Consider the following 10,522-nt stretch of genomic DNA (forward strand, 5'->3'; position numbering starts at 1 on the left):
TGGGTGGTGTCCGTGTATTGACCATCCGTGGTCCTTCTGCCCCTGCAGAGAGAAGTGTAGCACTTACCTCCCTGCGCCCCGCCAAGGCCGAGGGGCCAAGCCGGTTGCGACGGCACCCCAGGATGCGGCTGGAGCCGGCAGAGCCAAGTGACACCCCCGTCTCCTCCTCCTCCTCCTCCTCCCAGTCATCCACCTCCTGCTTGCCCCACCTGCCCCGGAAGCGCTTCCAGATGTACTCCAAATCTCCTTTCTACCGAGCGGGGGGACACGGCGAGGCCCCCGAAAGCCGGGCGAGCCCCGAGGGCCTGGCGGGGCCTCTCCGTTACCCCGAGGACCGGCCGCAGTTCACCACACGCGGGACCTTCAACCCGGAGAAAGGCAAACAGAAACTGAAGAGTGTGAAAACTTCCCCCCCAAAAACCAAAGAGCCCCCGGATGGGGGGCCTGGAGGGGGACGCAAGAGGAACCCTGAGGCTGATTGTGCCGCCGCCCAACCCCTCGTCCTCTTGGGGAGCAACGAGTTCATGGTCTGAGATGTTCCACCCCGAGGCCACATCCACGCCGGGGCGTCCTCCCCATTGGCAGTGCTCTGCTGGCTTCCTCGCTAACGCCAGGAGATGAATTCTTAGTTTAAAAGGCCAGGAGGGGAGGGTTTGAATGGTAGCCTTAATGATTTATGGGGGTTAAGACCTTCAGGTGGCCGGGGGGGTGGACAGGGATGGGAGGCACTGGCCGGCTCCTGGCCCTTCCCCTTGGAGCATCCCACGTCTCAGAGCATCCGCCGCCAAATCCTTGTGCTGAATCACCATCGCCTGTTGGTAGGAGCAAACCAAGCCTAAGAATCCCACAGGAGCATCCCGAGCCGGCTCCACTGCAGCCAAGCCCTCCCTGCTTTAATCACCTCATCCACGCCAACGCCGAGTGCATGGAAAAGTGTTAAAACCTGCCAAAAATGACCTTTTCCCTTTGTTTTTTTTATTTTTTAACAAGACCTATCCACCTTCCCTCTTTTTTTTTTTTTTTCAGAGACCATCAGTATTAAAAATAATAATAATTAATAATAATCGAGGACTACTTGAAGCGATATTTGTTTATATGTTGGTTCCTGGAGTTTCCTGTAAATATATATTTTTTTAATTTCTTTTTAAAATATTTTTCCCCAGACAGAATGTCTTTTTTTTTTTTTTTTTTTTTTTTACTGTTATTATTATTGTTATTATAATTTTTTGGGCTGGAGAGGAGGGGAGCAATTGGCTGAGCCATCCTTGGTGTCACCACTGGTGTCACCAGCCATCACTCAATAAAACATGGAGTTTCAATTTCAGCAGGAAATCCCTGGAGGTGTAATTAGCCCATCATAACCTATCATAGGACTAATCAACGATGCTTGTTAATGACTCAGCTTGTAATCCCTCTCCGGTCATCTCATCACAATTGGTGGCACCTGGAGAAGCTCTGAGTACCAGAAAACCTCACGAAAGGCAAAATTAGGAGTCCCAGGGCACTAATTAGATTTATAAAGGTTGGATCTGTCCTCCCAGGTGGGCTGGGCTGGGGCTTGTCCTTTCCCTAAATGCCATCAAAAATGGGGAAAATAGGAAAAAATGGAGTTTTCCTGAGTATTTTGTCTTTTCCTGGCAGGCCTGGGTTTGTCCAAGCTCCTCAGTCCCCTCTCCCCCACCCATTCCAGGGATGTTTTATTTATTTGGGTTATTTTTTATTAGATATTTGAAATCTGACCTTTTTTTTCATGTTATCTTTAATTTTTTTCCAATGGGTGAAGTGACAGATGCCACAGGGAAAGTGGGAACAGCATCAGCCCCGGTGCTGCATCCTGGGAGTGGAGCAAGACCGAGTCAATCACCCCCATCCATGGGGGAAAACGGGATTTTCCCAGCCCCAGAGGGAAAAACAGGGCTTTGGGGACCAACCCAGATGCACTGGGAGTGCGGATGGTGACCATGAAAGAGGAAACTCCTGGGGAGCCACCATAAATTCTCTGGGAGCTGGGATTGCCAGGAGCATCCGAGTGCCTGGTGCCAAACCAGCCTTTTGAGCCTCCTGAACGAAAAACCCCTGAACTGCCCTTAAAATGGCCCCAGGGGAGGAGAGCCTGGGGACCAGTGAAGGGTCCAGCCTCATCCTCAGTTTTCTCATCCCTGTGGGATCAGAGCAGGGACGTCAGATCTGGTTTGGGCAAATAGATATATATATATATACATATATACACACATATATACACACATATATATACATATATATATATATATACACATATATGTGTGTGTATATATGTATATATCTGTATATATCTGTATATATATATATATGTATCTAATTTCTTTTGGAGTATATTTATTTTCCTTATATATATTTAATCTCTATATAAGGAAAATATATTTAAGTGATATTTATATATATAAAGAACATATATAATAATATATATATTCTATATATAAAGAAAATACACACACAAAAGAATAGATATCTCTGTATAATTAAAAATACATAAAAGAATATTAAGAATAAATACATTTATTTTCTATTTCTTATATATAGTACATATTTATATATAAATATATAAGATATTCTATATATAAAGAATACTTACTTCTTTATGTATATATGCTTATATATTTATATATAAGGAGTATGTATATTTAAAGGAGATATGTACTATATATAAAAAATATTTATTGCTTTATATATATTTTAATGTATTTCTTATCTATGTAGAAACATATTTAATGTTATATGATTTAAACATATATTTAATATATGTTTAATATGTATCTTTATATATGTTTCTTCACATACATTTATATATTTCTTTATATAAAGAGTGTATTTCTCTGTAAAGAAATATATAAAGGAAATATATAGTATATATAAAGAAATCTATTTTCTCTGTATTTCTTCACATATATAAAAATGTATGGAATATGGGGAAAATATGTAAAGAAAATAGACTTGTTGACATAGGTAAATGTATGGAATATATATAGAATATATAGAAAATATGTTTCTTTATATATATATAATATATTTGTGGTTATATGTATAAAGAAAAACATATGTCAAAGAAATACATACATACATATATATCTATATGTATGTATGTAAAGCACCCAGCTCTGGCAGGAGCTGAGCAGGACTGGAGGGACAATGGTTTGTTCCAGGGCCCCTTCCCCCGGCATCTCCTTCCCAGCCCTTCCCTGGCAGGATTTGGGGTCCCAGAGGGTTTTCCAGAGGGATGAATGTACTGACTACTGGAGGGCTGCGAGGGGAATTACTGTTATTTTTCATGGAAAGTTTTCTAAGTAATTTATAAAGTCGCTGCTTGTAAACTAAACAGAGTCTGTATGGAAGAGGATTTATTACCCCGCGTCGCCCGCGCTCAGAGCCGTGTACAAACTGACAAAAAAGGACAAATAAAAGTGTCATTCTGCAAAGGCCAACAGTTCCCAGGGGGACATCCCGGCTGTCTGGGGCTTGTTCCGTTTCTTCCCCGGGGTTCTGAAGGTGTGCACTTTCCCAATCCCCACATGGATGGAGCAGCTCCACATCCCAATGCCGTGTGCATGGAGGAGCCGGGCTCCAGATCACTTCCCTTTGGGATGTTTAATGCTGGTTATTCACATCCTCCTTATTTATGTTCAGAGAATTTCTATTTCTCCTACTTGTTATTCACATTATTTTTATTTTTTATGTATATGTTTTTATTATTTTTTTATTTATGTATATACAGATTATTTATAGTTATATTATTATATTATAGTATATTATTAATTAGTTTAATCACATAATTTATATTTCATTTATATTTAGATCATTTCTTTTCAATTCTTCTGTATTCAGAGTATTTCAGGTTATTTCTATGCAGATTAGTTTTAGGTAGACTTTATACTCAGACAATTTATTTATAACTTACTTCTATTTAGATTATTTCATTTTATTTCTGTCCACATAATTTAATTCAAATGACTTTCAGTGAGATTTATTACTTTTCTCTTATTTATATGCAGTTTGTTTATTTGCAGTTTATTTCTATTTATGTTATTTCAGATGTTTTCGTTTCATTTTCTTTCTATTCAGATTATTTAATTAAGGAGATTTCAAAGCAGGTATTTACATTCCAATAATTTGCATGCATTTTATTTCTATTAAGATTATTTAATTTCATTTTATTTGTATTTGTACTATTTCATTCCATTTTATACAGTCAGATTATTCATATTCCCCTACTTAGCTTAACATAGTTTATTTTCAGCTAAATTCTATTTAGAGTATTTCAGTTTATTTTGTTTCATTATATTTCTGTTAAAATTATTTCATTCAGATTCTTTCCAGTAGATTATTTCTAAACAGCTTATTTATATTTATCTTTTTTATATTCTGATAATTTCAGATTATTTATTTTAATTTTATTTTTATTCCTGTTTCTCTAGTTATCTTACTTATATTGATTATTTAATTCAGATTATTTATACTAATTTTACTTATATATAGTTTATTTCCATTCAACGGAACTAATATTCAAGGTACTGACATTCAGACTATTTCTTTCTGTTGAGGTTATTAACATTCAGCTGTTCCCCCCATCCAAGGGGACCCAAGTCATTGGCACAGGGACTGTGGCTGCAAAACTCTCTTTATTCCAAGTATAAAATGGGGGACACAAGTGGAAGACCCCGGAACACGGGGGCAAGGGTCTGTCCCCGGCTGGTGGCACCACCTTTGGCAAGTGTCACCCCTGGGCCAGTGTCACTCCCAGGCTGGCGCCACCCTTGGCCCTTGTCATCCCTGGCTGATGTCATGCCCCAAGCTGGCATCATCCTTCGGCAAGTGTCTCCCCAGACCAGTGGCCCCTGGATGGCAGCAGCTCCTCGTGGTGCCAAGGTGCCTTTGCCGGGCTTCCTCCAGCGTTTGGGACACCAGCAGTGAGGTGCTGCCAGGGCACTGGGCACTCACTTGGGGACATCCCCCTTCCACCGCCGGGGAAGGTGGCCTCACCTCCCAGCTGCCGGCAGCGTTCCACAGTCCTGGACATTGCCCCAGAGATGGGACCATGGGCACCTCCCCACCCCAGGCTGAGGAGGCCCAGGGTGGGGGTGGCAGGGTGCCAGCGCAGGGTGCCAAGCCAGGTGACAGCGGGAAGGGGGCTCAGTTCTTGAACATGTCACACAGCAGCTTCTCCATGGGGGTGTTGCCGATGGTGCGGCGGAAGAAGAGCAGCTCCACACGCTCCGAGGAGATGAAGCGCAGCGCTGGGAGCAGCAGCAGCAGCTTCCCAAACCTGGGGGATGGAGTGGTGGCCATGGGTGGGTGTCCCACCCTGGCATCACCCGTGAGGACGTGGGGATAGCAGTACCTGACTGGTTGCCCAGGGTAGTGGGAACGGTTGTGCTGGCCCAGCATCACCTGTGATTGGTCCTGCAGGTTCTCCACCTGCTCAGGGTCCTTCAGGCCACGTGTCTCTGTGGGGACAAGGGGGTGACAAGCTGGGGAGGGCCGCAGGGATGGCCAGTGGTGGGTGCTGGGGGTGGCCTCACCTGGTTTGAAGAGCACCACAGCCTTCATGCAGGCAAATTCCGTGGGGTCAACGGCCAATGCTTTGAAGCGGCCGAGGGTCTCCTGCAGCACCCGCACGTCCAGGGTGGCCGGCAGCAGCTTCCCAGGGGTTGGCTCAGGGACAGCCAGGAGTGGGCAGCTCTCCAGAGGCATGGACCACTGGATGGCACAGAGCAGGAACAGCTCACTCCACGCTTCCTCCAGTAGGATCACCTGGGGAGAGTGGGAGGGAGCTGCAAAAGCTCTGTCACACCCAGTCTCCAGGACCTGTAGCCACCACATCTGGTTGGGCTGACTAACATCTGCAAGGGAACCCCAAGAATGGTGTGGAGATGCTCCAGCTACCCCAACAGGCTGCTACACTTTTGGGGGCTCCTGTTGCCCCATAGGCAGATCCCCAGTTCCTCATGGAGATTGCCAGCCCCACCTGGTCGCGGAAGGGCAGGTTGGAGAAGACGGGCAGGTTCTTGGCCCATTTCACAGCCATGAAGAGGAGACGAGCTGAGGTCTCGTAGATGTTTTCGGGGCTGGCTGCTGGGTACGGCGCCACCTGGTACTCGCCGATTGCCCTCTCTGGCTCGCTGCCCGTCACATCCACCGTCTCATCAGCTACAGGGGTGAAAGAGGACGCTGGTTGTCACCACACCATGGGGACATCTGCCACCCACCCACCCCCTCTCCAATGGCAGCTACCCACCATCCTCGGGCTCCAGCTTGGCACAGGTCTCGGCTGTCATCAGGCTGGCCATGAAGCGATGGTTGGTGGGTGGTGTGGGTGCTCGGGGACCCGGGGTGACAGTAGCACTGGGACCACGAGGAGCCGGACAGGGTGATGGGGGGACCTCACATGTGGTGGCCACATGCTCAGGGGGCAGCTCAGCATCCAGCTGGATGCTGTCCAGCTGGACCTGGGCCGTGCTGCGGGGCTGGCGCTCGTTCTGCACAGCTGTACAGACAAGGTGGCATCAGCACCGGCCACCCTGCTGTCACCCCCTGCTATTTGTCACTATGTGTCCCCCCCATCTTACCGTCCTTGTTCATGCCAGCCTGCAGGCACTTCTTGAGCCGGCAGGCCTGGCACTGGTTGCGGTGAGCCTTGTCCACCGGGCACAGCCCCGTCCCCGCCTGGCACCTATGGGGAGAGGTGGCTGGAGCTCCTGAGGTGGCCCCTGTCCCCGAGGAGGGTCCTCTCCCATAGGTACCATGTCTCCCCCCATGGGTTTCCTCCATCCAACAAGTGTCCCACCACTGTGGGCACCCAGTCCCCTAGAGGTGTCCTGTCCCCACTCCAAGGGGTGTCCCTACCCTGCTAGGTGCCTGTTCCCCCCACTCCTGCCCCACTGTGTCCATCTGTCCCAGTGAATGATCCCACTGGATCCCTGTCCCAGTGAATGCTCTGCCTTGATGGGTGTTATGGCCCCATCGGGGGTCTCTGGACACCCTCTCCACAGGTGCCTCCCCCCTGCATGTCGGTCCCCTGTGTGCTTTGAAGTCCCCCTGGGTCTCTGCCCCACCCATTGCCCATGCCCTGGGGTCCCTGGCCTGCTGAGTGTCCATCCCGGGTTGCCCTACCCCACTGAGTGCCTGCCTGCCCCCAAGCTCCCTGTCCCGCTGGGTGTCCTGCAGGCTCCCTGCCCCTCTGGCTGCTCCTCCCCCCATCCCCTGTCCTGTGGGGACTCCCGTGACTGTTCCCACCTGTAGATGAGCTTCCTGCGGACGCTGCGCTTGAAGAAGCCGCTGCAGCCGTTGCAGGCGTAGATGCCGTAGTGCTTCCCACTGCTGGTGTCCCCGCACACCTTGCACAGCAGCACCGGGCTCAGCTCCTTCCCGGGAGCCAGGGCCAGCCCTGTGGAAGTGGAACGTTCATATCTGGGTTGACTCCGGGCATCCCGATGTCCCTCGCTTGACCCACCAGTCCCGGCTGCCCCCCGACATCCTGGAGATGGGGTGGCTCCTGTCTCTGCTGGTTCAGCCCAGGGACATGAATGGGGATACCTCGGGGACTCCACGCGGGTTCACCATCTTCCCACATGCCAGCACACAGAGTGATGCAGGATGGGCTCTCACACGAATTTTGAAAAATAATAAAGGGATGAAATGGTGTTCTTAGGGAAGGGGACACCAGGCATCCCAGGAAGGGGACTGAGCATCCCAGAGAAGAGCTGCACTCAGGGATGGGACGTGTCCTGGAGAAGGGGCAGCTCTGGGGACATGGGGCACCCCAGGCAAGAGTCACAAGAGGGAACTGTGGGGATCCTGGTGAAGGGCCAGGGACCAAGGGTATCCAGGAGAGGGTTTTGACTGGGGACCTCAGGAATCCTGGAGAAGGAACACAAATGAGGACCGTGAATACCATGGAGAGGATCGCGCGCTGCAGGCATCCTGGCCTAGGGAAGGACCATGATGGGACTCAGCATCTTGGAAAAGGAGGACAGCTGAAGACCCCAGGCATCCTAGGGGACCATGATGGGGACCCTGGGCATCCAGGACAAGGACCATGAGGAGAAGCTCAGACATTCTGGAGGAGGGTGGCAACAAAGAACACAAACATCCCAAACAACTATGATGGGGACACTGGGTGTCTTGGAGATGAACCATAATAGGGACTCCCAAGATATCTCAGAGAAGGACCACAATGGGGTCCAAAGGCATCCAGAAGAAAGCTGCGATGGTCCCAGGCCTCTCAGAAAAAAACTGCAATGGAGGACCCCAAGTATGTCGGTGGTTGACCATTATGGGAATTCCAAGTATCCAAGAGGAGAACCATGAAGAAGACCCCCAGGCATCTTGGGCAATGACCAGAGTGGGGGCCCAGCCATCCCAGAGAAAAACCCACGTCCCTCCGTGTCGCACCCGGTCCAGTGGAACCACCTCTTACCCGTGGCACTCTCATCCAGCCCGGCGCTCACCACCGACCCCGCCGGGGACGCAGCCATCCCGCACCCGGCGTTCCCGACCTATCCCTGTCCCGTCCCTCTGGATCCCCGCGGAGGGTCTGGCCAGGCGCTGGGTGCTCCGGCAGCTCTGCGGCCAGCGGGGCTCTTGCCTTGCTCTCTTCAAGGCGGCTTAGCGGCGGGCGCTGTGTAAGCAGCCGCCTCTTTGTCACCCTCTTAATCTTTAGTGTCTGCGCGGAGCGGGGGGGATCAATCAGCCACGCGATGAAGAATTAAAAAGGTGCTGAGCCCCAGCCCTGTAACCCTAAACCCCGCGACACCCAAGCCACCCCCCCGCGCGCCGCCGCTGGAGGTGTCACCCTGTCCGTGCCCCCCCAGCACTGCGAGCCCGAGATTGCGGCGGAGGTGGGAGATGGGGCTTGGGCTGGGGACCCCCCATATGTGTCGTCCTCCCCTTGGGACCCGCCGGGTCCTGTAAGCGCATAAGCCCTTCACTAAGGCGGTTAGAGGGGAATAACGAAAAGTGGTAATTAAGGGGGGTAATTTCCCTGCCCCCAAGTAATTAATTACCGGCCCTGATGGCGAGGGAGGGGGGATGTTCGGTAGGGGTCCCGCTGCGCCTCAGCATCCCCTCTCGGGGACCGGGGACTCCATGGATGTTGGGACTGCTGACACCGCAGAAGGTGGGGGCCAGGTGGCCCCCGGGGTTACGCAACCACCGCTAAACCCTCGCGGTGACAGGGCAGCACAATTTGGGATTTGTGGGCTTTAGCCGCTAAACCCCCACCCCGCCCCGCTCAGGGGGGCGGCGGGTGGCCACCGTCACGGACCAGCCTTGTCCCCAGCGATGGGCCAGGCTGAGGACAGGGGTTCCCGGCCTGCTGTGCCCCTTCCAGAGGGGCTCAGGAGTGTTGATGCCCTGAAGGCGTCCCAGGGGACAAGCACTGGCAGCACGTCCCTGCTGAGGGCTGGCAGCAGTCACTCCAGCGGATCCGGGGACTGGGGGTCATCCCTCCGGCATCCCTGACTGACTTGTGGCTCCATCCCCGCTGCCTGAAGCATTCCTGCATCCCCCTGCCTGCGGCATGGCTCCATCCTCCTGCCTACAACCTGCTGCCATCCCTTTTGCCTGAAGCCTTTCTCCATTTTAAGTGTCTGCCGTGTGACTCAGCCTTGCCTGCACCATGGCTCCACGTTCCCATGAGCAGCAGCATTCCATCAGCCTTCTTGACTCTATGCGGCTCCACCATCCTTCCTGTCTGCACCATGACCCCATCCCTGCCTTCCCCACGGCTCCATACTCCCTGCCTGCAGCCCCCTCCCACCCTGGGACCCTCTGTTTCTCCAGGATGCCCTGTCCCACCCTCAGCCCCCTGTCCTGACCCAGATCTCTGTCCGCCACCATCTGCGGCAGCGGCCGCCTCCTCCTGCGGCAGAATTATGACGCTGGGCTAATGCGGTGGGAGCAAGCTGTCACCTCCCTGCCCGGCCCTTGGGTGCCCCCACATCTCTCACCCATGGGTGAAACACCCCCCAGTGCCCGACCCGGGGGTGCCAGGAACATCTGCATCCCAGAGGACCAGCCCTCCCATGGGGACACAGTACCAGGGACAGCGGGGACCGGCCAGCGTGGCAATACAACTGAGTCGGCTAATTTGCCCGTCCCCTCCTCACCGTTGGGTAAAAGCCAGCTCTGGAGCAGGGATTTGGGAGGGGGATTAGCTGGGCCAACCATCTGCTGCTAGCCAATCATCAGCACCCCCAGGAAAGCCAATAATTACAAAAATATGGTTTCCCACCCCGTTTCTCCATTACACCCAGCTGGGTGCTGTCACTGGTGGGATCCCTACGGAGCAGCACCCTGTCCTCTTCCTGGGGATGAGGACTCCACGAGCACCCAACTGGGCACCCGTGGGAGCCCAACCCAGCCTGTTTTGGGTGTCACAGGAGCAGGCCTGACGCCACGGCCGAAGGGCTGTGGGTGGTGGGTGGGGGTGAAGGAGCAAATGTTAAAGCCCGAGGCAGGGTCGTGACTCGGCTCGGTGACAGATGCTGGG

The 10,522-nt window shown here is 51.7% G+C and overlaps 2 protein-coding genes across 27 annotated transcripts in view; one reads left to right on the plus strand and one right to left on the minus strand.

Annotated features, from left to right (window-relative positions):
• Positions 1-1,324, plus strand: part of MYO9A (myosin IXA) — a 171,924-nt gene extending 170,600 nt beyond the window's left edge. For 17 of the 26 annotated variants that reach the window (XM_086848497.1, XM_086848499.1, XM_086848510.1 and 14 more), the window contains one exon: positions 49-1,064. In XM_086848497.1, the coding sequence (XP_086704623.1) occupies positions 49-533 (485 nt within the window). In that variant the 3' untranslated portion in view covers positions 534-1,064. Of the gene's footprint in view, positions 1-48 lie in introns of all 26 variants that reach the window. The other 9 variants (XM_086848501.1, XM_086848505.1, XM_086848504.1 and 6 more) reach the window with 1 other exon arrangement.
• Positions 1,325-4,633: 3,309 nt separating this feature from the next.
• NR2E3 (nuclear receptor subfamily 2 group E member 3) lies at positions 4,634-8,507 on the minus strand. Its single transcript, XM_086849776.1, has 8 exons — positions 8,450-8,507; positions 7,267-7,417; positions 6,600-6,703; positions 6,269-6,517; positions 5,999-6,180; positions 5,553-5,784; positions 5,372-5,477; positions 4,634-5,296 (listed from the first exon to the last, which is right to left on the minus strand). Exons 1-8 carry the CDS (start codon positions 8,505-8,507, stop codon positions 5,164-5,166), a joined length of 1,215 nt encoding a protein of 404 aa, XP_086705902.1. The 3' UTR covers positions 4,634-5,163.
• Positions 8,508-10,522: the final 2,015 nt, after the last annotated feature.

The sequence above is a fragment of the Cyanistes caeruleus genome, chromosome 13 (genome assembly GCF_971803275.1).
Source record: "Cyanistes caeruleus chromosome 13, bCyaCae1.hap1.1, whole genome shotgun sequence".
NCBI classification, from domain to species: Eukaryota; Metazoa; Chordata; class Aves; order Passeriformes; family Paridae; genus Cyanistes; species Cyanistes caeruleus.

Bases quoted from the DNA above. Each gene is read 5' to 3' on its own strand.
- NR2E3 (XM_086849776.1), bottom strand. From the start codon at position 8,507: ATGGCTGCGTCCCCGGCGGGGTCGGTGGTGAGCGCCGGGCTGGATGAG. The intron at 6,518-6,599 runs GTAAGATGGGGG...TTGTCTGTACAG, and splicing joins GGCTGGCATGAACAAGGACG to CTGTGCAGAACGAGCGCCAG. The intron at 5,297-5,371 runs GTACTGCTATCC...TCCATCCCCCAG, and splicing joins TACCCTGGGCAACCAGTCAG to GTTTGGGAAGCTGCTGCTGC.